This window comes from Ascidiella aspersa, chromosome 4 (assembly GCF_963924565.1).
Source record: "Ascidiella aspersa chromosome 4, kaAscAspe10.2, whole genome shotgun sequence".
NCBI classification, from domain to species: Eukaryota; Metazoa; Chordata; class Ascidiacea; order Phlebobranchia; family Ascidiidae; genus Ascidiella; species Ascidiella aspersa.
The window spans coordinates 6,033,216-6,060,228 of record NC_139450.1 but is presented as its reverse complement, the minus strand read 5'-3'; the positions used below and the strand labels follow the sequence as shown (position 1 = coordinate 6,060,228).

At 38.4% G+C, this 27,013-nt stretch overlaps 1 protein-coding gene across 1 annotated transcript; it reads left to right on the top strand.

The window, feature by feature from the left end:
* Nucleotides 1-129: 129 nt before the first annotated feature.
* LOC146146849 (T-box transcription factor TBX1-like) lies at nucleotides 130-26,627 on the top strand. The gene is made up of 8 exons (XM_083387118.1): nucleotides 130-189; nucleotides 2,195-2,778; nucleotides 7,554-7,670; nucleotides 8,293-8,449; nucleotides 12,260-12,427; nucleotides 20,987-21,054; nucleotides 23,698-23,831; nucleotides 26,131-26,627. The coding sequence occupies exons 1-8, from the start codon at nucleotides 130-132 to the stop codon at nucleotides 26,625-26,627; spliced, it is 1,785 nt and encodes a 594-aa protein (XP_083243244.1).
* The last annotated feature ends 386 nt before the right edge of the window (nucleotides 26,628-27,013 follow it).

The window sequence follows — 27,013 nt, the reverse complement described above, 5'->3', positions numbered from 1 at the left end:
CAGCACTGTGGTGAAGGATTTACCGATTTCCCTGCTTGTTGACAGGAGCGTAAGGGTTTAACGTCACTTGTGAGACCACTGGCTCGTAAAGCGGCAAAACTTCGTGGTTTTTTCGTCATTCGGCCGGCTATGTGCACTCGGATTGCCGTCGCTAATGATTCTTTCCGCTCGATATTGACTCATCATGTGGTAAGCACATCATACTATCGTACTTTTTTGGTGAATTTTATTTCAATAGTGTGTGTTTCGTTAATGTGTCAATCTGTAGTTATGGTAAAGTAGTCCAGGTTCTGGTAAAGATGGACTGGCTAACAGCTAGGTCAAAATAAGTATATACAATTTTAAATATACTTATCGCCTATATATGTAAACTTTTGCTGCCAGGCATAGTAATATAAATAAATAAAAAACAGCTCCTTAAACAATTACCAGAGGAGTTGTTTTTTTATTTCCATTATCGCCTATATACTTGTACCTAAATTGGGCTTGTCGTTTTAGTACTTAAAATGCCCATATTAATAGCGTAGCGGCCTTTAATAAAGCTTACTGAAATCAGTTTGCCTAACTAATGCCTAAGTAATTTTAAATGTTACTAATGTACATAGTTCACTAAATACAGTTTCGTATTACACATTGGTTTCGGTAATTTTTGCTCTATACGTCATATTGCGAGTCAAACAAAATATATACCTTTTTTCCTACCCAACACGCGTGTTATTTCGCATAACAACGCTATACAATCTCTCTTCTGAATGAAGAAAATGTAGGAAACAATCAGCATTAAAATAGCGTACACGAAGTAAAATAAATTGGAAATTGCGGCAACAAAACAATTATTTGCTACTTATCGCTGTAGCACTCTTTCTATACTTTATTCTATAACATGGACGATCGTGTTTTGTTTGTTGAAGGGACAGCAAGTATAACAATTTTAAATTAACAAAATAAAAATATTCTTACTTTAGAAATCTAATAAACAATAAAATCTTTGTAATTTAATATCGCAAAATGGCTCCTATTACAAAAATTGTGGTGTGATAAACAAAAGAACTACACAAGACAAAACAATTTAGGTACTTCAAAACATAGTTCTCGTGAATTAAAGCAAAACATTTTGTTCAAACAAGAAAACAGGGCGATTTAATATAATATTTTAGTATTTAGTAGGCATTCTTTAAGCATGGCTAAAATTATATTGTTTTTTAAAAAAAAAAACTCTATGAAGATCTCCGCTGCACAAATAAAAGCAACAAAAAACTGTTAATAACGAAACCTCATAAGGATGTATTTTGATTAGCACTGAAAACAGATGTCATTATTATCTTAGCGCTGGCGCCAAATCGCTAATATTGCAATCTGTAAAACAATTCTGCGTGATGGTTTACTTAATATCAACAACACATATATAAAACTCCGTAATAGAAATTAATTATCGAGACGATTGACCTTCTGACAGAAAGCGTGTACAGCGCGACTGATTACTTTGGTTTTACGCGTTGTATGTTCGACTTTAATCACCGAGGTTTACCTAAATGATTTTCGGGGAGAGTAATTCATATCTACATGTAACGTTGAAATGTTTATACTGCTTTACGTCCTGTCGGTTGCCTGGGCGCTACATCGTACGTTCTGCAACTGTATTATTACGAGCAGGGCGGATATAGGTAAAACAGACTAATGTGTGTGAAAATAAAATAGACCAGTCACTAACTTGGATTATATATAAAACGCTAAACAATTATACGATAAAATTTGGCTGTCATAGTGTCATACATACGATGAAACATGCACACACGCATATGTGTGTTAAAAACTGTGATCTAGCCCTTCTGAAGCTGCTTTATGACCAACGATTACGGCTAACGTCTGCGATGGCTTTCGGTGTATCACACAGACAAATGTGTTGGATTACTAAATAGACCAGTGACTAAACCAGATTGGATATAAAACGCTAAACAAATGTACGATAATAATAAATTTCAAAGCCAAAAAGGTCGAGTAGATCGACAGCATACTCGACCTTTTTGGCTTTGAAATTTATTATTAAGCTACATTACAGATCCGTGCATAGTGTACCCAAATGTACGATAAATTTGCATATCATACAAATGCTTTGATTTTTTTCTGCTTTCGCTTTCACCTCGCTGCCTCTACCAAAAGGCAATCGCAGAATAAAACAACTGATTTGTCTCAGGTAAGAGGAACCGACTCGTCTCCAGAGGTGGCCGACCAGCACGTGGAACACTCGGCGCCGGGCAGCGGCCAGGTGCAGCTGACCCCGGTGTCCGTCACCAAGCAACAGGGGCGCCAGTTTGACCACTTTATCCATTACCGCGAGCCGACCTGCTACAGCGTCGGCGACAAAGACCGCGTTGGGGGCGCAGCGGGGTCCCCTCACCCCTACGAGTACCCAAAGGGGCAGGACGAGTACCCCGGCAGCGCCCTGGATAAACTATACAGAAGCTATCAGCCGGGTAAGGACCTTGAAACGGCCGACGGCCAGAAACCGCATCATTACCACCATCCCTCGCCGCCTCCTTATGACGTAACAAAGGACGATGGGGTCAAGTTCGAGCGCGCATCTGTCTCCTCTGACGTCAACGACGACTCCGCCACGTCACCATCGCTGATGACGTTGTCGTGCGCACGTCACGAGCAGCAGCAACCGGTACGCAAGAACGACAAGATTGCGCAGGTCGAGGCCAGGCTCGAGATGAAATCACTCTGGAGCGAGTTTAACGAACTCGGAACCGAAATGATCGTCACCAAGGCCGGAAGGTAACGCTATACTTTTTTAATATTGAACCCGAAGGCTTTGGAGCAGCGGTTCCCAAACTGGGGTCCGCGGACCAAATGGGGTCCGTACAACAGTTTCAGAGGGTCCGCAATGAGAGTTATAGTCTTTAAATTTTTAAACAATAGTCATTAGCGAATGTTTTTAAACGTTGGAATTTGACTATGTTGCAAACATTTTTAGTCTTTAGTTATGCTTTAAGATTCGATAATATAGCGTGTTTGTTGATGTATTTTAATTACATTTTTTTTTGTGACACCATAAAGAATCCATTAGGCTGAACTACCTGCTATCAGCGAATCGTTTGCATTAGTTAGAAAGTTATATTAAAAAGAATCGTGACTGCACTAGTGTACAACAAGAAACATGGGTCAACTGACCCTTTTTTTACAGGGCCGCGAAATATCAAAATAATTGCAAAGGGTCCGCCAGGCAAAATTTTTATAAAAGTTTGGGAACCGCTGCTTTGGAGCATAGTGGTTAGAGGTTGTAGTAAGACGTAGTAAAATATCAAAGCTCATACAGAAGTAGGTATCGTTATGAACGTTTCGAATAACTCTTTATTCATTTTCAACATCTTTGATATTCTTATTACACCACCAACCATTATGCTCCAATCTTTATAAAGAGTTATTCGAAAACGGTCAAAATGACACCTACTTCTGCATGGGCTTAAATCCGAAGGCGTTCTGTTGTAAAGATGAACATTGGCCACCCGCGAAAATTCTACACAACGCTCAGAGCAATTTGTTGTAAAAACCTTATTTTTGCTTAACCAATAGATCAACTTAGTGTCCCACCGTTACACAGTAAACATCCTTTTTTTAGGTTGTTCGATTTAGGAAACAAGAGCAAATAACTTGTTGCCTTTTACTGTATTTTTTTAAAATGTCGAATTGAAGGCGTTCTGTTGTTAAGATAAGAGATAGACCGATATATCGGTGTGCCGATAATATCGGCCGATATTTGGCTTCTACCGATATATCGGTATCGGTAAATGTAGGCCGATACTTCTGCCGATGTTTTAGTACGAAAATATGATATAATTTTTCTTGTACAACAAATAACTTACCGGTTTTTTTATCAAAAAAATTTTGGTTTTAGCATCATGTCAAGGCATTATACAAAATAGTAGTTTAATAATTATTATAGTTATATAAACAAATCGGTTTTTGGATTTTATTTTTAATTAATTCAAGTTTGGAAAAATTCTTAGGTATATAAAAAAGCGGTATCGGTATCGGGTATCGGTTGACAAAATTGTAAAATATCGTGTATCGGTATCGGTCCAAAAAAGTGATATCGGTCGATCTCTAGTTAAGATAAACATTAATCTCTCGCAAAAATTCTACAAAACGCTCGGAGCAATTTGTTGTAAAATCCCTTAACCAGATCTATAGTTAGTGTCACACCTTTAAACAGTAAACATTCTTTAAGTTGTTTAATTTAGGAACAAGACTAACTGACTCCTTCCGTTTAATTTTAGTTATAGTTTTAGAATTCACCGTATATGTTAGTTTTAGTTTCCTTTTAGAAACTAGTTTTTATCCATGCTAATTTGTTTTCACGATACGAATGTCTACCATTTACACACTTTTTATCGGAATGTTTAATAAAATATATTGCAATTTTGACTAATTTGATTGCCAACTGTAACGGATATACGTTAAATATTAATTATTTCCATATTACGTCAAAGGTTTTTCTTTCTTTATTAAATTTATATTACTTGCATAATTAATTTATTTTTTACTGTTTTTTTTAATAAAATATAATAATGAATCAATTGTACCAACCCTTTAAGTTTTAAAACAATATGGCTATGTCAAAATTTGTTAACTGCATTTTTGCTTTGATTAGTGAAGAACAATTTCGGTGCTGCTTAAAAATCACCCGTGTACGTGTATAACTGAACGTACTAAGCATATAAATCCATGACAAACACTGTAGACTGGCTTAGATGTCACTAAACAACGGCTCGCGGGCCAGATGCGACGCGAAAAATTGTTCTTTATCCCTGTGCCACAATGCATTAATAAAGCTTAAATATGGTTCTTCGTAGTTTAGTAAATTAAATGTTTGTTGATGAAAATTCAAACGAAACTTAATTGGGATTTTAAACAGAACGACAATTTGATAAAGCTCATTATATATTTTGTTGGCAAAACGGTTTTACTGCTTCTGCGTATTATAAACAAGTCAGTTAAAGTTCGTCACAAAATAATATATTCACTCGATGTGGACGTCTCTTTGTAAAAAAGGATTAATGATCTCTGCAATCGGCCCTGTCGGCACTGTCGGCCGCGACGCTTCCATCGCCAGCAACGGCTGTGGGCTCTTTCTCGCTGAATCAATTCACGATTCCTTCGGAAATGTTTACGCTTCCCGCTCGATTAAATTAAGATAAGCGCTGGAATTTGAAAAAAGGATTATCCCCGAATTGCTTGCTGTCCTTTATAAGGGCGCACATCGCTGACCCTGTATACCCTTCTGGCTTCCATCAACGGCCCACCCGGCTAATGAGACGTGAATCTTAGGCGAAAACGGCTGGCGTTTTGCAGTTGCTTGACATTCCCGCCTTACCAATGCAACAACAAGATTTACATTTTTTTAACAGTCGCTTTGTTGCAATGGCCGAGGTGAACTGATACACAGAAGCGATTGCACTATTGTTTGCTGTTCACTTTTTAAAAAGCAAAGCTTATAGCAATATCCCGCAACCCTTTTTTTAATTTTTCACAAATAAAATATAAAATGTATAAAACTGTGAACGAAAGGTACCGAGTCTAGTTTTATAGTTTTAAACGGCGAATTTTATCTAAAGAAAAATTAATTTAAAAATCTTTGCAAATACCCATATTTGTCTAATTCTAAATAGGGTAATCAGCTGGCATCATATAAAGACAAATTGTATAGAAACCTTGACAAGCTTTCGCACAATCCTGCTTCATCGGGTCAAAGTAGGAATGAAAGCAATTAAAACGCACGAAGTAGAGAAGAAGCGCGAGTTATCCAAAAGTATTTCTTTAGAATTAGAAGTCGAAGTAGCGTTCGAAAACGGAAGGCGGTTAACCATTTTTATAGTTCAGTAGCTTTTTGCGACTCGAGCCGATACGCAATTCGCGTTTCGTGTGTTTTACCAAAACCTAATAACGCGTGAGCAATAATAAAAAATACGTCAAAGCTAATCGTCGGCCGAAGACTACGACTTGGCCGTCAAGCAATACAATTTTCAACAAAAGTGTTTTAGGCAAAAACCGTCTTAAGATTTCTTTTTTCTTGATTTTATAATATTTATTGATCCTTTACCTATTTTTACGCTCTTACCAGCCTGTCAAAAACAAGCACACTTAAATATTATTTTAAACGGAATAACACGTTGTATTATGTGTATTTGAGATCCCCTTTTTTAACACGGATCGCCAAGACATTTTTAGTTCCTCATGCGGACCACTGCTAAAAATATTTGCTTACGACTCTCTGAAAGATGGCCACATCGGCGCAACATTCAGCCACTGGGCGGTTTCGAACCGATAACGATCTAGCCTTCGCCAGCAGCAGGGCCAGGGGACTGGTTACAAGGCGGGCCTCCGAAAGGCGACCCATCGTGTGAACCCGGGCACTTTTCAAAACACTTACCCCAGCGCGGGTCAGGGGGTCAGCGCGATACCCCGGCGCCCAGCCTTTGATAGAGCGTCGTCAAGCCAAGGTCAAATTACCTGGGGGCCCGTAGCCCCGCGCTGTATTCGCCCCCTGGACCGCATTGTGGGCCCCAGCTGTAACCCTAGCTTGACGCAGGGGCGGCCCGCGTGTCATTTCGGTCGCCGGACTTTGAGGGCCTATTAACCGGCGGTAATCATCGGGCGGTCGTGCGACTAAGGTCAGGTCCTTGAACCTGTCCGGATTGTCACCGGCTATCGTTGCTTGACCGTCGTGCTGTCCGAATGTCCGGTCATCCATCGTGCGCGCGGCGCCGGAATCCGCCTAAAAATAAAGAATGCAGGGCCCGGCGTCGGCGGAAGATAAAACGCCCCGCCGGTTCGGCAGTCTGAATGGCCCTCGATTGTCGTGGCCTGTCGCCCCCCAATCGGTCTTGTGCTGGCTCGCTCGGGTTTCAAATGTAACTGATTGGACAGCGATTAGCGCGACAATCGCGGGCGTTTTTGCCCAATGCCGTGACCTCGCGGTTAAAGGTCAAGAGTTGCTGACCATCGCGTGCCTTTTTCTTTGTTTTCAAAAAGCCGTTACAGTTTCGTATGACACGTGTACTAATTTAGATATTAGTTCGCGGTGGAAATTTCTTGTTGAGCATAATAAGGCTGATAAAAAGACTCTAACAAATAGGTCGCATAATATTAATCAAAACATTTTTGTTTAAAGTATATTAATCCATTTTTTATTTCAAGCATTAATTTTTATTATACCCCATTTTATAAAATTTGGTAATATATGTATCAACTGTCTCATTGTAATTTGTATAAGTATAGTATTTCATTTGTAAAACATTTGTTTATATTTTGCATACATGAATAGAAGTTTAATGATTTTATCACACATTTTGTGGGATCTGTTGGTGTTCTTAGTGCTAATCGTATTTTTATACACGATATTGATATTTTTTGTGCGGTTCTAAAAAAGTAATAATTTAAGTGCATGCACAACAACAATTTGCCTAAATGATAAATCAAGTCGCAGTATAACACGTTAGCCATTAGTTAAGTTTATCTCATTTCCAACTTTTAATGCTTGTAAATCGCAGGCGAATGTTTCCTACCTTCCAAGTTAAGGTTTTCAACCTGGACATGGAAAGCAAATACATACTTTTCATGGACTTCGTTCCTTTCGACGACAAGCGATATAGATACGCTTTCCACACGTGAGTCTTTATTGGGGACGCCCGTTTGTTATACCTTGTTTATTCAAATAGCAAGTAGTTTTACTTTTAAAAAACATTCAAATAGCAAGCAAATCACGTTTAAAATGGCTCATCATCTATAAACATATAAAAAGCGTCCTTTTCCCCTCTTTGGCTATCTCAAAGCCAAGATTCTTCCGGCTTTTTTGTCGTATTCAAAGTCAGCATTCTTTAGGAAGTAAAGAGAAATATATTTTGCTAGAAAAGTTTGTTAATTCGAAATCAACACTGAATATGATGTTTTGGCAAAATATATTCCTTTTGACATTTTATAAGGTTCTTATATAAGAAAAAAACTGTAAAAAAGGTTTTCAACAAAAACAGCAGAACATATATCACAACAGATTATTTATTCAATCCTGCATTAGTGAGATACTTGCCGCTAAACAATTAATTTACATTCCTTTTCAATTCTATTTCGGAGCCATTTATTCTAAAATTTTAAGTTATTCTAAAATTTTAAGCTAAATTCTCAATAAATCTAGCTTTCTTAAATTGCTCTATGGCCCACTTCAATATGTTTCCATGGCCCACTGGTTGAGAACCGCTGGTCTAATCACTAACTAATAATAATCGGCATTAGGTCGAGTTGGTCAGTCGCCGGCAAGGCCGACGCTTCGATGCCCCCTCGCATTCACAGACATCCAGATTCGCCGGCCAAGGGAAGCCATTGGATGAAGCAAATCGTCTCCTTCGACAAACTGAAACTCACCAACAATCTCCTGGACGCTAACGGCCATGTAAGTTTGTGCGCTGATTTCGAAGGATTGTTTTTGTGATTGTCTACAGTCAGAGGAATTTTTAATATACTGTGCTTTGTTTTGATTTTTTGCAAGTCTTCTGAGAGCAAATTAAATTAGGTGTGCTGCAAAAAAGTTTACAGTAATTGTAAAACTGCATGTATATTTATGTTCAAAGCGGCTTTGTTGTCACTTTTTTGACTGAAGTCTGTAAAAACTGCGAAAAATTAATGCCGTTTGCGATAGCAATCTCTACTGTTTTAATTTTTGTTAAATCGAAATTATAAGTTTCAGTGAAAATGTACAACGTTTATTAGTTTGAAATTCTGGAAAAAGTTTAAAGACACACTTAAAAATGTATGAGAAATCTAAAAATATCTGAGTTGGCTAAAAATAAAAAGCTGGTTAACAGGAGAAAAAAAACTATGTTGTAAACTTAATTAACTTTACCACATTTTAAATATTGATAACCGTTGCCCTGTGCAGTTATTTTTCGACAGAACTATAACACTATTTTTTAGGTTGACATAATAAAATAACGCAGTAGTATTTTATAATACACTGGAAAATTCAACAAAAACCCGAAATTATTCGTAGAACTCTTTGTGTTTATGTGCTGTCAAAATCAGGCGCCATATTTTGGTACTGAGCGAATATTTTTGAAAGGTCCGGTAGTAAAAATAAATTGTTCTTTAATAGTTTATTAGATTTTATGCTTTGCAGTCTGTAGATTTATAAAAGCATGAAAAGTAAAATAAATCTAATACTCATCTATTGCTGTTTTACCAATTAGAAATCTACCACAGATACCCAAATGCAACAAATTTGTATAGGCTTAAATAGCAATCTTTTTTGTGTTATATTTTCCACGCACGCCTGTTTTATCGCAACTCGAACTTCAATTTTTCTTCAGATAGTTGCGTATCTCTAAATTGGACAAGTTTATTAGATGTACGATTAGTTTTTAACAGTTTTTTTCTGTGTATTTTTTGGTGGTGATCACCATTTATACCATTTTATACTTCGATAATATACTAGCTGCTAGGTCTTCATTCCATTTTTGCCATTCTTTTTACTTTTCTAAAATATTCAGCGTTTTGGAGCATAATGGTTGGAGGTTGTAGTAAGACGTAATAAGAATATCAAAGCCCATACAGAAGTACATGATGTTGAAAATGAATAAAGAGTTATTCGAGACGTTCAAAATGATACCTACTTCTGTATGGGCTTTGATATTCTTATTACGATTCAGCGTTTTGTTTTTCTTTGGCATTTTTATAGCTGTTTGTCTTTTTGATTTGCCAAAAACATTAACTAAGTATTTTCAAGAGTTTTTTGGGTTTTTTTTTGTCACTTTTAAGCAAAAATAACCGATTTGCGTTTCCCCGTCGATAAAACATCAAAAACAGGTGACTGACGACGCAAAGACACTTATGAAGTAGTTTCATTCAACAATGCGTTGTTTAAATTAATGTAGGAGGTCAAATCATCTCATTTGGGGGTTAAAAGATAATCGCCCCAAAAGCGTCCATAAAGACAACCCTTTAAAACGTAGCGAAGTGTCTCCGTATTTTCGCAAGGAACTTATGGACCGTTATATGGTTTGACATCGTCGTAAAAATATCAACGCGATAGTGTACAGCGTTTTTCTTCTTATCTGCCTGAAATGCAGGGCCATAGTCAAGTTCTGAGAAGCGTATTTTGCCGTCCATGTGTAATGCGATATCCTTGGCGTCATTCCGGCGCATTTTCGCCATTTTGTTTTATAGGGGTGCGTTTATGCGCCAATAAGTTTTCTGTGTCATACGCGAAGCTGAACGTATAGCCAGAATATTTTTACATATTATCGAAGGTCATCGTCTTCAAATTGTGGTCGAGTATATGCAGTTTACTTTGAAAAAGATGGAACAACGTTGTACAGCAAGCAATTTTTATTTAATTTATAAGTGGCCTGACCATATTGACTATACTGTTAAAGTTTAAAAGAAAAAAATAATTCAGAAGTTATTGCTGTTTTTATTAAATGTTGACATTTTTTTAAAACCTCTATTTGGTACCACTGTTGTTTATTCTAAGTTTAATTTTCTTCCTCCCGGCGATTATTGTTTGAAAGAAAATACTTTTCTATGGAAAAGATTTACAGTACAACAATAATATGAATAAATATTTTTTTTGGAGCCTATACAACAGAGATAGTCGGCATTGCCCTCAAGCGTGTATCCATTAAGTCCTTGAAGCTTACACGGCTGAACACTGTGTAATATCCCTATTCCTCGGTGATATATAGATAATATATACTTAAAAGTAACACATCAAGATTTTTTTTATAAAAATACCTTTTATTTAAAAGATTTATTATAGATTCCAATATATCTGTTGTTTCGATTACTTGCGAAATTGCAAGTAACACTTTCATGAAATCCAACAGCGATTAATACAGAAGAAAACCAAATGTGGATTCGAAACCTTTTTATCTTCAAAATTTGTCATTTTAAATAGATAGTGGATCCATTGCAATGTATCACCGTGTCTTCTCCTTATGTTAACCGGTGAAAACTTACAAAATTAAGTTATCTTTTTTTTTAAATGCCCCTCCCGAGCTATAATAAGCCTTTTTGTCTTCATTGTCGATATTGCTTGATAACACTGTAAATATATGTATTGGTTATAGGAACTATGCACCCTTCCACCAATGCGTATTGAATATGCGATTTGCATTGGCTGTAAAAAGGCATTTTTAAATTTAGGTAAGATATACAATGCGAGAGCAATCAGGCGAGGGTCACAATTCTAACTTTTTCTATTCGTTGATTTGCTTCATGGAATTTCTATTTTCTTCGTCGCAATTTTTCAGCGGTTTGTTCGATTTGTACTTTGCACTTCTGCAGATATATATATTTGTAGCGCGCTACAAGGAAACAGTGGGCAAACTTTTGAGACTATAGTATAGGTTTGCATGGACCAAACAACAGTTTTACAAAAATAAATACAAGATAAAAATCGCTAATAGTATTTTTTTTCTTTATAATAGTTATTTTGCTCAAAAACAATTCCAGTGAACGAGATACATGTTAAAAAGGTCTTTGAATGTATATTTTGTCAGTGAAAGATTTCTGCCTCTCACAGAAAATAACCAGCATCGCGCCAAAGTTGGTCAAATTATGAACAGCACCTAAACAATAATGAAACAAGACAAGAATCGCGTAATGGTTTACAGTTAACTTTTTTTAAAGAGTTAAACCAAAACATGTTTTATACTTTTAATTTTCGGCAGCTATATGTTGCTGTAGAGTAAGTCAAATTCTTCTATCACTGCAAATTATTTTCTTAAGCTTTTAATTGCCTTTTTAGGGTAATAGTAATAATAACAACTATAAAGAGCGATGAAATTTACAATTGTTCTGAACAAGTTATTTTCAAATGATTAAGTCCCAATCAAACCGTTTACAAATACCTCAAGTCCCCGACAAGTCATTTGCATCAAAATAAAACCATAAATTGACTATTGAAACTGGTAAGCTCGTCTGATGCTGGGCAAAATTTTAATTAACAAACAACAAAACGTAATGTAACGCAAACAACTGTTGGAGAAATTCGGTGAAAACCAACCAAATTTTGCTGAAAATTATTTATAAACATTTAAGTCTATAAGTCAAGTCGTTTCCCAAATGACTTATCACAAGTCATTTTGCCCAAAATCATCCTCAAGTCAAGTCAAAGTCATTGACTTATACCATTACAGCACTAATTTTTACCGTCCTTTATTGCCCCTACAACCACTAATCAACATGCTTGCATTTTTCCGCGCAGATCATCCTAAACTCGATGCACCGCTACCAACCTCGCTTCCACGTGGTTCTCGACGATAAGGGTTGGGAATCTGGCGGCGGCGGACTGCGAAGAGCTAGCGAATACTTCAAGACCTTCACCTTCGACGAGACCAAGTTTACCGCCGTCACAGCCTACCAAAACCATCGGGTAAATTGATTTCATTTTGTAAATCCAATTATCCGGCAAACTGAATGATTGCGTAAAATAAGAAGATATCTCCTCGACCTTACACGTAAATGACAATGACTTCAAATTTGGAGGGGGGTATTCTTTAGACTTTCCTGTCTTGACCAGAGTCAGTCATTTATAAGTTTCTTGTTATTTTTGTTTTGCCTTAAAACATTGCTGGTTATTGGCGGCAGGCACAATGGTATACCATAGTATTCTGTAAATTATTTTATGCCAGAACATCGGGTAATTGATTTCAGTTTGTTAACCTAATTTTCTTGCAACTAGATAATTGTGAAAAATAAGAAGATATCTCCTCGCGTAAAAATCCTACTTACACGTACATTACAACATTGACTTTAAATAAGAGCAAATAAGACTTCCTGTCTTGATCAAAGTCAGTCATTTATAGGTTTCTTTTTTTTCTTATTTTCTGGTTATTGTCGGTAGGCATAATGGTAACCTAATATTCTGTAAATTGTTTTTTGAGTATTAATCATCCGTTCTTTGTGTTTGTTTAACGCCCGTTTTTACAGAAAAAATGAAAATAACCCGCCAAAAAAGGCAGGGAAAAAGTTTAATTAAAGCTGTGCCCGTTGATGACAGGATGATTCCAAACTTTTTACTCTTTGAAGTTTAGAAAATATTTAACCCTTAAGCTACGTCAGATAAAGATATTTTTGTTTGGTTACCTGCTTGCTACACGCATATGATCACTCAGTTAGTGGCGGTATTTTGTATTATATAATCTACATTTGTATGTATATTAGACTGAAATACATTTATATAGATGCAACGCCTGTAATTTTAAATTGAAATTGATGTACCCAACTTGCGCCGTCTAAAAATTCAGTAAACGACTACAAGTTTGGAAAGTTATTTTTTTACTTTTTCAGCTGAGCGTATTATCGCTTTGCATTTGACCGCGGCGTCTGGCGTCTGGCGTCTTGGCCGCAGCGCGCGATAATTCTGCCCATGTGTAGATTAGATTGTGGGGTTATTAAATGTACTGATGTTAGAGTATGCTATTTCACTGGTTTTATTGCGGGTATAAAATGGATTAAACACATACGGAGAATAATGGAAACGATTTTTGTTATTTCAAATTAGGAAGAAAAAGGGGTTTGGCGAATGGCTTGTAGAAAGGGCCCACACTATTCCTTAGCCCAATAAGTAGCAGAAGATACACAACGTTTTGTCACATGTTTGACCTCCTGTCGATATTTGTGCGAATTTGTGTTTGATTTGAAAGCTTGAGAAAATGTTCGAAGAAAAAAGATTGCATTTAAAATAACAAAACATGCCCAAGTGCTTAATAAAAAGAAACACGACTATTTTACGAATGGATCTAATTTAGGTATTTTAGCGGTTTATCAAAAAATACAGCAAAGATTAACGGATAAAAATCATGCCGTATTAAAAAGAAAATCTCGCTGCAAAAACGTCGTATTTTTTTCCAATGAAACCACACCATATTTCATTTCAAACGTCAGGAGCAAGCCGAAACCCAATTTAGCGGTGCAAATGGTCGAAATGCGTTTTTGCGATGTCGCATGTTATGACAGCCGGGGCTCTTTGGCGGCGCGGGCCGAAACGCAAACAAAATACAAGAAGCACAAGTTTCGAGGTTATACAGAATTTCCCGCCGCACCAGAAGCACCATGAGCATCACCGGCATCAGTGTATTACGCCAAAGACCAAAGTGTTTACCCAAGGTGACTCGTTGGCATTCCAGCGCGCTTGGCACAAAGGAACGTGTGCAGGGCCGTGGGCGCCGTTCCCTTTGTGCGCGGCACGCAGACTTCTGACAGCGCGAAACAAATGGCGTTTCGTGACCGGAGCGCCGATATACGCGCCCACGTACAGACCTATATAGAGCATATATAGAGACGCTTACTTTTCCTAGGGGCGAGCGCTGACGAAGATAAATAAGCGGCGGCGAGTTTTGTCAGTCGTAGTCAATCGCCACCACCAGTCGTCGTTTTGCAGAAAGCTCGTTCCGAAGCCGGGGTCTGACTCAATATCGAAATGTTTATGTACTTTGGGCTTTCTGGGCGGGGAGAACCGCCCCCTCCCCCCATCGAACCCCGTTCTTTTTTTAGGCACGGGTGACAGCCCCTTCGCACCTTTTAGGTGTCGCTTCCGGACGTTTTGAAAAGGTTGGCGATCCGCGCGCGATATTGTCGCAGCTTTTCTGCCGGGATTAGGTCTCCTTCCGGCCTGACCTCCGCTCTTGTTTAAATCGAACGTGATTCTTTCGCACTTTGCGTTCCATTTTGCTGGTCGGCCTTGATGTCTGGTTAAATACAGACATTTGTATTGTTTTTTGTTTTCTTTTCCGGTGGCAATATAACGTTGATATAGAAAATTTTCGGGGGCAATTCAACATTTAAATGGAAATTTCTCGGAGGCAATTTAACATTTATACAGAATATTCTCGGTGGCAATATAACTTTATTAATGGAAACTTGAACGTTTTCTAACTATATATAACGGTTGTCGAAATGGTACCATCTTGTTTTTTAACACCTTTACAATTAGGAGAGTACAACACCCTAAATTGATTCAGAGTTTCCAAAATTGTATCGTTTGTTTTCAACAACCAATACAAATCCGTAATGTTTTCCTATTTCTCCAAGTAAACTGCAACAGTGTACAATACTGTGGGAAGTTTAACTGATCCGTCGCCGGTCGCAGAACCTATAACTCATACACGAAATGCTCCCGTTCGAATTTCGCTGCGCTGATGACGTAAGTCGCATCTTGGGTTGCCCGGTGGTATCGCGTCGGGAGTGGGGGGGGGGGGGGGGGGGGGGGGGTGGCTGCTGGCGAGCTGCCAAGACGCGAAAACGCGAGAATATGTGGGGTGAGCCGAGCAGTGCATCAATTACCGGGCGCGGCGATCATTCGTCGGGTCGAGGCAAACCGATATTACCGACTTATATCTGATTTAGCGCGGAGAGAAGCGCCAAGCCGTTGCCTTTGCATTTAACCGTCGTTTATACAGTGAGCGGAATATACGCGCAGACAGAGAACAAAGACTTTCGCTTCGCGCCCGGCCAGTCAAAGGTCAACCCATTACGAGGACTGGGGCTTGACCTGCGTACATAAGGGGCACGCGCAAGGCATACCGCCCCCCGACATTTATCATAATACCCCTATTGCCTAGCCTATAGAGTGGGCACCGGGCTAACGGGCTGCCGACTTCAAAAGGCGTCTAGTTGAGTGAGCGTGGCAAAAGCTGTCAGGCGCGGGCATTTCTTAAGCGATCGCTTTTTACCGTCAGCAGGTGACTGCGTTTGTCCCGCGTCACTTTGCCTTCTGAGGCTGTTGTTTTAAGACGCCGCGCGCTCAGCGGTAAAACCAACGCCGCGGAGTTTTTTTCACCCTTGCCTATATAGGCATTGTGCTTCCAATATCCAAATCCCATTGTCAATAGAGCGTCCGAGCGCCGCACTTTTAAACTTCGCCGGGCGCTTAACTTATGCGTGCCTATCGGCCGCCAAGCTTCGCCGTTTTGCACCTGCGAAAGTTTATGCTCGGCATATTTTTTCGGAAAATTTATACTAGTTCTGATTTGCGCTCGAGAACGATCTTGGCTTCTAGGATTTTTTGTGGGATAAAATAGTGTGGATTGTTGCTTGCTGCGCTTACGTTTGCTTTAAAATCAATAAGTTTGCTTTAAACAATAAATCACTGTATGTAAACTGGACCTAATTTGAAAGAGTTATATATTTTTACTAGGATTAAACTTGTTCACTAGTTTTTGGAAACATATTTTTAACTAAGTGAAAACAAAATATATATCAAGTTTCGAATTATTTGTAACGCTCAAAGGAATGGCTTAATATATATTTTCGGTTTTCTCTCAAAAATCGTCGTATCGACGTTCATTAGTGATTTAAAAATTTATTGTTTTTATTGTTCACTATTTTTGCAACATATTTTTAATTAAGTGAAAACAAAATATACAGCAAAGTTTCAATTTATTTCAAAAGCTGGCAGTTAAAATCGTTACTTCTTTTATCTAATAAGTTATTATCCAAAAAGAATAATGTCCGCTTTTTCACTCCATATATATTTCTCCCATTTTCGGCGAAAACTGCTACAACGTATAGCCCAGGGGTTCCAAAGGGTGCAACACGTCATTGTGGGGCATTTTGCTCGCACGTGCAGGTCGAATAGGGGTTGGCACGAAATCGAAGCGTCGCTTGGGAGACGATAATCCCCCTTCTCGCGTTTTCTTCCCGGCAAGGTCATCGGCCAAGTCAAGGTCATAAATTTGGCGGATTACGTTCAGTTTCTGGTCTCGCCGCCAGTCACGCACCACCGGTGATATCGAACCGTGCCTGTTGTGACGGTAATTTATTATTTTTTAAAGTAATATACCTGCCTTTCCTCTCCGGGTTGTAATGCTATGGGTCGGTTTGTGACAAACTCAGGTTTGACAGGAAAGCAATGGTATAGATATTGTTTACTTTTTTCTAGGCCGATTTCCTTTTTTCATTTAAGGTTTACGGCCGTCTGTTTCGAAAACTTGTCGCACACATTAGTAATAAAACATTTTTTGCCAATATTTATATTTAAACAGACTTGAAAGTTTATATTTAAACAGACTTGAAAGTTGCTTTGCAAACTGTATCGCGAGAATATATATGTTTGTTGTGTTGTTTTTTTAATTTTTTGTCAGCGAATGGTGGAGAAAATAAATAAGTTTCGGAAGAGATTTTTAGTATACTAAAAGAAAATGAAAAAATGCGACGTTACTTCATTTTTATTGTTTAGAATTTATATAAACTTTATCCTACTGAAAAAGCACTATAGATGACAGCCTAAATACGGTAGCACAGGAATATTTATTAATGCTTAGTTATTTCCTTTTAGCGATGGTTTAATTTTTATTAATCGATATTTGGCCCAAATGGGGCGCGCAAAACTATAAAAGGCCATTCAGGGGCAAAAAGGGGTGTCGTTAGCGCAACGCTGCCACGGGGAAGATCATCAGTCATAAAGGTCCCGGCGTTCACGACACCGGATAATTCCACCGCCTATACATTACGGCAAGCACAAGTGTACGCCGAAGCCGGAATGGCGCGGATTCGCCCGGCACCTGTTGACAATTATTCATAGCCTGAGCGCCCATAAAGAACACAATTGCAAGCGAGAAGGCCGCTCTAAGCCGCGAGTAAGTCGTGCGCGTCCTCTGCCCGTCATCACGTGCCTTTATATTATTTTGGAAGTCGGCGGCTTTTTTAATGAATCGCGAAGCGTTAACTCTTTGGGCTCCACAACACTCTAATAGGATAGTTTCGTATGCTGCGGTTTTTACGGTTGTCTTAGGTGCTCGCTGAAATGTAGTAGATGCATTTTTGGAGAATATTCATACTTCTAAAACTTCCACGGTTGCTATTTTTCGTGGCTGTGACGTTTAGAGCGTTGCTTTATTATTGTCTTACGGCTGTTCGGCAAAATCGTTTTGGAAGGTTTATGTTCTTCTATAGGTTTGATCGGGGCCTTCTACACTTCTGCAACTACTAGATTATTTGTTTTGCTTGGCTGCTTTTAAACCAACAATTTATCTTGGAAGTTGAATACTTTTTAATGAATTGCGGAGCGTTAACCCCTCACAACGCTTAAATGGGATGGTTTCGTGTGCGGTTTTTAAGGTTGTCTTTGGAGCTCGTTAAAATACAGATGCCATGTTTGAAGACACACTTCGAACACACACTACAGTTGTTAGTTGTCAATTTCAAAGCGTTACTGTGTAGATGTGTTCTGCAAAATCTTTAAAAGTTGGCGGTTTTTTAATGAATCGCCAATCGTTAACTCTTTGGACTCCACGACGCTTAAATAGGTCGTTTTTTTTTCGTGTATTTGAGGTTTTGAGCGTTGCTGTATAATTATTGTATTACGGCTGTTACGCAAAATCGCTTTGGAAGGCTTGTGTTGTTTTATATCTATAGGTTTATAGGTTTAATTACGCCCTTGCTACACAAGCAAATCAATCAATTTAGAGTCGCGACCCATAGGTTGAGAATCACTGCGCTCTAAAGCACGGCCGGTCGCGAAACTCGCACCATCGAGACGAAAGCCTTAAACGCCTTTTGAACCTTAAAAGCGAAAATTTGAAATTGCCGGCGTTCATTAGGTATTTAAAAATTCTCATTATTCTACTTGTTCAATTTCCTTTTTTTTTGGAACTTAGTTTTTACGAAGTAAAAATAAAATCTATAGCAAAGTTGCAAATTGTTTCAAATACTGACAGGTAAAATCGTTACTTATTTGTTCGAATATGTTAGTAGTCGTTAACCAGTGTTGTCCGTTTGTTCACCCCTACGTATATTTTCCTCCGAAGTTTGGTCTTCTCAGTTCGGCGAAAACTCCCAAAACGTATAGCCGAGGAGTTCCGAAGTGAAACACGTCGCAGTGTGGCATTTTGCTGAACGCTTCTCAAACCCTAAAAGCGATTGAAAGTGCGAGGTAAATCTCCCTTTGCGGCGGAAATAAAGGAAAGCGCCCGACGCGATGCGCGCTCGAAATATTGGCCCGGGGGCACGCTCTCTGCTACGCGCCGCGACGCCCCGTTTCACCCTGATGGCCCCCTAGATCCGTAAACAAACAAAAAAGCCCCGGCTGGGCGCGCAGTTGTTGAATCGGCCCGCGTGGCCGTTTTCAAAGCGGCCAGCTCCATATTTTGTTATTAGTAATCCAACTTTGCATTGTCTTAAGCGTAGTTTTTTTTTGTCAATTTTAATACAGAAGCGTGGTTTTGGAAGGCTAATTGGGTTAAAGCGTTTAAATCGCTCATTTAATTTTGTCCAAACAGTGCTGAATGTGTTAAAACAGTGCTGGAATTTGGCCAATGTGCTAAAACCATTCCTTAAATTGAGCAAAAGTGGTAAAACATTACTGAGAGTTGATCAAAGTGTTAAGACAGATGAATTTGGCCAAAGTTATGAAAACTTTGTTTGAAGATACGAAAATAGTTAAAACATGGCTGAGAATCGACCAGAGTGTTAAAAACAGTGTTTAAAGAAAGAAGAAAAATTGACACAGGGACGAAAAGTAATAAAAGTGTTGATAACAGTGCTGATAGTCGACAAAAGTGTTTTAACCCAATTCTGAAAAATCTTGACGAAATAAATCCTTTTTTCGACGAGCTGCCGCGGTTTTCTTGCGAACGATCGCGTTTTGCGGTTTGCGGCCATACCTTCGCGCCCCCGTCATAATGCGTCGCTTTTAAGTCCGGCGGGCCGCGGAAGGGGGCAGGTGGGGGTTTTAGAGGGGGTAGGGTATAAAAGGGTGCGCGGCCCCTCGACACCCGGTGCGCGTGACTCTGTCGGCCCCCGAACACGTTTTGTTCGCGCCTTAATGCCGCGGTCGGGAGTGCCTTGGGTGATGGGTTTGTGTGTTAGTTTGGGTGATAAGCGTCGTCGCGGGTCGGATCGTCCCAAGTCGCTTCCCCCCTTTTCGCGTTTGCGCCCTCTTGCCGTGACGTCACAATCGCGCTTATTGTTGCCCAGTTACGTCGCCTGGCGACAGCGGCGTCGCTTTGAAAAGGATTACAACCGATGGCCTGTGAGTCTAATTTGTGAATCAAGTTTTACCAAAATTTATCTAACCACGTGTTTTTTATTATGACCTGTAAAAAATATCGAAATATCGTTTGCGACTTCTCGACAGCTATATAATATAACACAAATTTTAACTCTCGTTATTCCCTTCCAAAGCTCCTGACTTCGACAAACTATCAGATAATTCTAGTTTTCTAATATAATGCATTTGAGAAAATGGGGCTAATTCTATTTCAGTTTGGTTTGTGAATTGCTTGTTGTGCTGTAATTTTGGTTCTAATCTAATTCAGATTTTACCAAAAATTATAATTTGTTGTCAAACAGCGTTTTTTTCTTTCAGTCGAAATAAAGAATTTAAATGAATACTCTTTACTTTAAACGACTTACAGGTGATTCTTAAAGTCTAAAAGCATAGGCTGTGCAAAACACCCAAAGGTTTACACAAATATTTACCATTCACATTCTTGTGATAACAAATTGCGATGTATGGAATTGATTTTGATTATTTAAATGTAAAACTAGTTCAAATACCAGTTTAAATTTTGATTTTTAAGATATCGGTATCTAATTTAATTTGAGAAAACTAAAATGATCTTTTCTAATTCTAATCTATAATGGCCTGTCTACTAGGCATCACAGTCGTGGTCGAATAGCATTTTTCAAAAGACTTTTAAAGCGCATTAGTTTAAACTGTCCAGTTTTATGACGAATTAATACAGAGCCAATGCCCTGGTTTACAGCCAACGGTTTTATGCCGTCTTCAACGTCTTGATAGTTCACATGGCCGCCTGAAATTCAGCCTCCCAAAAAACGTTCCGAAATGTCCAAGGGTAAAAATATCCGACAGATTCAAAGTGGCCGTGTTACACTCTCCCATGTTATTTTTTATTGCACACGGTCGTATAGACTGTAGACTGTGTAAAGTTACATCATCGTCCGTAATTGCCATGTTCTTTTTCGTCAGATCACTCAACTCAAGATTCAGAGCAATCCGTTCGCCAAGGGTTTCCGAGACTGCGATCAAGAGGAGTGGTAAGTGCCGAGTTTGCAATTAGTGCCTATGGGAGATTTCTCATTTTTTTACCGCTATACAGTTCCCATTTTTTACCACTATAGACTGAGACCTTATCTCGCACTGGTTATACCTGCAGTTAGTGCCATCAATTTTAGAAAATCAGTCTTACGTCATACAAGTGTCGTCTGTGCAGTTTGATTTAACCCGATAACATCTAACGCTTTTATAATGAATAAAACCAAAATTATATAATAATGAAACACCAAAATCATAGTATAGGATGCTGCCCCCAAATCGTCTAATCAGTGTTTGTCAACATTTTTTTGCGACGACCTGATTACTATACATAAGGATATAAAAGCGAGTGTTTCGCGACTCAGTTTTCTTCACTGAAGTTTTTGTAAAAAACATAACACATTGGCATAAATCAGTTTTTTAAATTAATCTGAGCAACGTCGTCGTAACTATTCCGCAATTTTCGTGTTGTAGAAAATTTCCTTAAAACCAATCCCCATAAATGTACAAAACACTCAAACACTTTAGGCAGGTACAGTTGTTGAAATTGAATAAAGATATATTCGAAACGTTCAAACTGATACCTACTTCTGTATGGGCTTTGATATTCTTATTATGTCGTACTACAACCTCCAACCTTTATGCTCCAAACTTCAGGTGCACTATGCACGAATCTGTAATGTAGCTTAATAATGAATGTCACATTAACCGATGATGATACAAGTCCGTGTCAAAACGTATTTATCAAGATGATGTCGATCTACTCGACTTATTGGATTTCACGTTCTTTATTATCAAACTCATTAGTTGTAATAAAATAATCTAGTTTCTGCATTTTTATTTGCTTCGGCAAGTCATTGTGTCAAGGGCAGACTTGGATAACAAGATAATTCTAGTTTTCTAATTTAATAAATTTTAGCAAAATGCGACTAATTCTAAACTAGCACAAACATGTTATCGATTCACGTTCTTATTAGAATAATGAGGGATTTAGATTAAATTGAATGTGAATAATTAAACGTGATTCTAGTTGAAATTTGTTTTTTTAAGGAATTCGGTAATTCTAATTCTAATCTAATTTGAGAAAACTCAAAAGGATCTAATTGTAATTCTAATCTCATTTGGAAAAACATAAATGCTCTTTCAATTCTAATCAAATTATAAAAAGCTGAAATAAATCTAGCTGTCCAAGTCTGGTCAAGGGTTATGGGAAAACAGGTATTCGGCGATAGTTCCACCAAACCCTGTCAGGTTTGAAATACGACCGTTTCTTTTCGCAGCAGTCGGGCCTTGAAAATTGCTCTCTCAATACCGGGAGAACACAATACAGGGGACGCGGTCAAATCGCTATCTCCACCCATTCAGGAGCGAATTAAAAACAGAAACAACATCCCGTGTTCCATAAATCCTCGGTCTCGTCTTGCGCTTCCAAACTTATACGGTCTTTTCGAAAATCACTCGTCGCGAAGCAATTTGGCCGGGAGTCGGCGGGTATTGCGAGACTCTGCCTCCTCGCTTGTATACGCTATCTGTGCGGCTTTATTTTGCGCGACTGCTGTCCGCTGATTTACGACCTACACAGCATCAGCCGTTGATTAACGACCCACAACTTCGCCTCATGATTTACTACCTGTAGTAGTCTGACGTGACTTTTTTCAATTGGAACCTGTAGATAACCGACGGTGTACACTCCCCTTAAGATTTACTGGCAATGTAATTCGTTGTCGGAAATTATATTTAGTCGTGCAAAGGGAATGTTTTTTCAATGTGGAAAACCACATTTTTCACTGTAAAAGTTTTTAACCAATACCGTTTAAATTTACACAACTTAAAAAATATGAGGCGTTGTTTAAACGTTAAACAACCAATTTGCCTTTATAAAAAATGTAGGAATCCTTTAGATTAGAAATTCATTGCCCAAAGCTAAAGTTAAACATATTCTTTTCAGTTTTTGTTGTGCTCAATTTGTGTTACTAAGTGCTCGCTTCTTCTTGTTTTTGTTTGTTGCAACTTATATATTTATTTCTAAAAAATACTTAATGTTTCATCATTTCGTTGAAAGATGTTTTGCTCTTTTTGTTTTATTAATTCTGCCCAAGCCTAACACGAGAAAGAAATGTCGCCACGCAAAACAAGAAAAAAGTGCAATAAATAGGACAAAACACCTTATATTAACAGCATATGAGTCGGTCATTAACAAACAAAAGATATGGTCAATGAATTTGTCGAATGTTTTAAGATAATAAGTAAAAGACAATATCCTAAAATGCCGCCCACTTTTATAATAACTTAAAATAGCCTATTGATACATACAGTTAAATTGAAAAATAAGACCATTAAGAAATCTTTGGTTTCGAACATATAGATAATCATGTTTTGAACGTAAAATTATATCTTCAAATTTTACAAAATAATTCAGCCAAAAAAGTATTCACGTTTTATACTAGTTTTCATAATCTGTCTAAACATGATTATCTGTATGTTCGAACCAAGGATTTCTTAAAGGTTTTATTTTTCAATTATAAACAGTCTAAAGATCGTCCGATCCGAAAGCAAGAATATTTATTTTACATTTTATTTTTTTGCGGGAGATTTATTTTATTCGAAAGTGTTTGAGCTTATATCAGAGATTTTTACTTTTTCAGTGCCATGGAGATCTTAGGCGGTGTTTCGTCGAGCAGCAGCCGCCCAAGGAGTTACCATCGACCCAGTTCATTACAGCTGATGGGGGTTGCTGCCAAGCACAGGGTCTTGCAGATGGGTGAGAACGCTGCAAAAGGTAACTTGGAAATCAGCGGCAGAAACGACACTCTCGGTATAGAGCAGTTGTTCTTGACCTTTTCCCTTGCTGCCACCCTTTCAAATCACCAACCAATTCTCGCACCCCCTTCTAAAATTCCTTAAATAACTAAAACATTGTAATTTTATTTTTTTACAAGTAACTGATAACACTAAACCAAAATGTGAGTTAGTTTTACATTTGATTGAGCAGAGAAATAAATTACAGTAAAGCATTTTCTGTGTCTGATTCAGCATCCCTGCACCACCTTGGAACAGATCTCGTACCCCTTCGGGGTTCGAGCACCCCTGGTTAAGTAACCCTGGTATATAGGCTATTTAATATTTTGTCGGGTATCTTTTGCATCGAAATCATAGAAGCAACGCCCTATGTGTTGTGTAATATTGTCGTTTCGCAACGCCGTGGTCTTACTGGGCGCCTGTAGTCACGTAATCCCGCAGCCAGGACAGAGCACCTGTCAACTTAAGAAATAACTGTAGTCGCTATTTTGATATCTATTCTTGACTTTCTAGGATGGATATATTTTGATTTTTTTAACAATCATAAATGTGATAAAAATCAGGTGGCGCTCTTGACATCTTATATATAGTCTAATTTTAATAACCAATTGCGCAACTGACCTTTTTAAGGTCAAAATACCAAAGCAGTTACGTTTGACTTATTTGTTGGATCGGGTAAAAACGGCTATAAATCAAAACTGAATCGAATGTTTGTAGTTATTTATTGTCTGTACGGAAATAGACCGACCCAAATCAACTTTGGTATATAGCCAATATTGATTTCCTTACTTCGCGTTTTGCAATCACGAAGCGCAAATACACTGCTCTTTATTAGTTAAGGAAGCTTGTCTTAAAACAAAAGAAGCAATTTTCGTTTCAAATATATTGTTTTTTTCTTAATTATATATTACACATTTAACCCATTTCCTTCTTCAAATAAGTTCCCGCCGGTTTGCTTTTAATGATGAACAAATATTTATTCATATACACTATATAGCCTATAGTGGCCCACCAAACTCCGCGCTATCTACTTTTGCACAAGACTGTATAATAATTATTTCCATTTCATAAAGTCAATATTATTCCACTCGACCCGACATAACACGAATCGAAAGGTGTAACAGGATTTCACAAAACCCTATTCAAAACGCGATTCTAACGGCAGCATTTTCAGGCCTTGGTGGTTTATTTCGAGTGGATATTAATTGCAAGCCAGATAAGGTGTAGAGAAATCAATTCGCAAAAGACGCTATATTCGATTTTTGTATACAAAATGGCGTAACCAAATGTGACGTGTAACGGTGTTAGCCGCACGCGCACCTTGAAGTGGTAAAACAAAAGCCTGTTATTTATGCTCAGCGAAATGTTAAGTTTCAGTTCAAATAAACGTTTGTAACAAAGTGCTCTTACAAAACGCAATTGAAATTCGACAAAATGCGAAACAAGTTTGTTACGAATGTGTGAACGATTTGCGTAATGGACAAGCGACGAAATGTTAAGCCGATTTTTCTCCGTCGGGCTCCATGCGACGATAGAGCCGCGGTAACCGACTGCTGTCACAAGGACTATGGTGATAAACGAGAAATATGTGGCACGAAAAAGTGTGAAAGAAATTGTTGTCTTATAAAATCATAACATCAACCCACCTGCTGACTTTACATTAACTCCCTGCGCTAGACTGTTTTTTGTTTGTTTTTATAAATGCGTTTAATTTTAATCTACTTTAAAGCAAGGCTGCAAAATCCGTTTTGTGAAATTTTAAGAGACTAATGTTACACATGCAAACAAACCTAGCTTATTTAAAACTCTATTGTTTTTAATGAGCGTTTTTTTTTTTTTTTTTTCTGTTATGTGAACATCGCGTGTCATGCTAACCGAGTTTATCGTTTAATATATTGCATTGATACTCTCAGGTATTAAGTTTAACTTTGTATATTAAAATGTGATTTCATTATTACAAGTATTGAGTATTCAAACTTGTAAATTAGTTCCGTTACATGTCCATTGTAAAAAAATGGCTCTACATGATACGTTAAAACCCAAATTATATTAATTCAGTTAATATATGTTATGTAGCGTAAACAATACAGGAAAATATTTTTATCATTGAATAAAAAAGAAGCAAAACTGAACACCACGATGTGTTTGAAACAACTAGTTTGATGTGTCTGGCCCATTTAAGGATCACCTCCAGTGGTCAAGAATGACTTTTCACTGCTTTTTATCGTTTATACGCTACGCATTGTTTAATGCGAGTAACCCAACTTGTTTTTTCGCAGAGTCAAACGACTCAAAAGCCAGCAATCGCTCGCCATGTCCCGAAATGATGACGTCACCAAGTAGCACTTTCTCGCCACCCAGCGGCAGCGCAGGATCTCTGAGCTTGGACACATCAACGAGCGGGCACCTGACCGACACATCGGCCCACCACCATTTCGTCGCACAACCCGCACCCCTAAGGGCAGACGAGCACCCCCGATTAACCCTAGAGCCCCCTAACCCCTTTATCCCGCCCCCTGCTCACCACCTTCACTACTCGCACAACCAGGCGGCCGCTTCTATGACGTCACCGTTTGATGACGCAAGAACGAACGGCTTCAAGTACCACCAGGCGTCGTATGGTGGATACGGGGGTTATTTGCCGGGGGCCCACAGTCGACCCTCGCCCTACCCCATGCTTCAAAAGCCGACTTACCCCGCGCCCCCAAACCCCGCTTCGATTTACCCCGAGTTTAGCGAAGCATCGAGCCGATATTCTGTGTTTGACAATCGATAAGCATTATATCTGCGTCGCCGTTTTCATTGAAAGGCTGACCGAAAGTCGCCATAGAGCAGGGGTTCTTGAACTTTTTTTACCGCGTATCGTTAATGTGTTGTTTTTTTTGGTTCACTTGGACCACGGTAAGCAAGACATTTTCAAAATGACGTCATACAATGACATCACACAGAAATCTGCTGATATCTGTCCAAAAAATGAAAAATAAAGTTTAAATAAATTCAGTGCGAAAACGTTTATTTTTTAATGCAACTTTTTTACTTTGAAAAATTGATTACCCCTAAAATATGCACCAATGTTTCAATTAGCGCTTCGTGGACCCCCTAAAACTAGTTTACGGACCCCCAAGTGGTCCATGGACCCCAGTTTAAGAACCCCTGGCTTAT

Bases quoted from the DNA above. Each gene is read 5' to 3' on its own strand.
- LOC146146849 (XM_083387118.1), top strand. From the start codon at position 130: ATGTGCACTCGGATTGCCGTCGCTAATGATTCTTTCCGCTCGATATTG. The intron at 2,779-7,553 runs GTAACGCTATAC...TGTAAATCGCAG, and splicing joins ATCGTCACCAAGGCCGGAAG to GCGAATGTTTCCTACCTTCC. The intron at 7,671-8,292 runs GTGAGTCTTTAT...AATCGGCATTAG, and splicing joins TATAGATACGCTTTCCACAC to GTCGAGTTGGTCAGTCGCCG.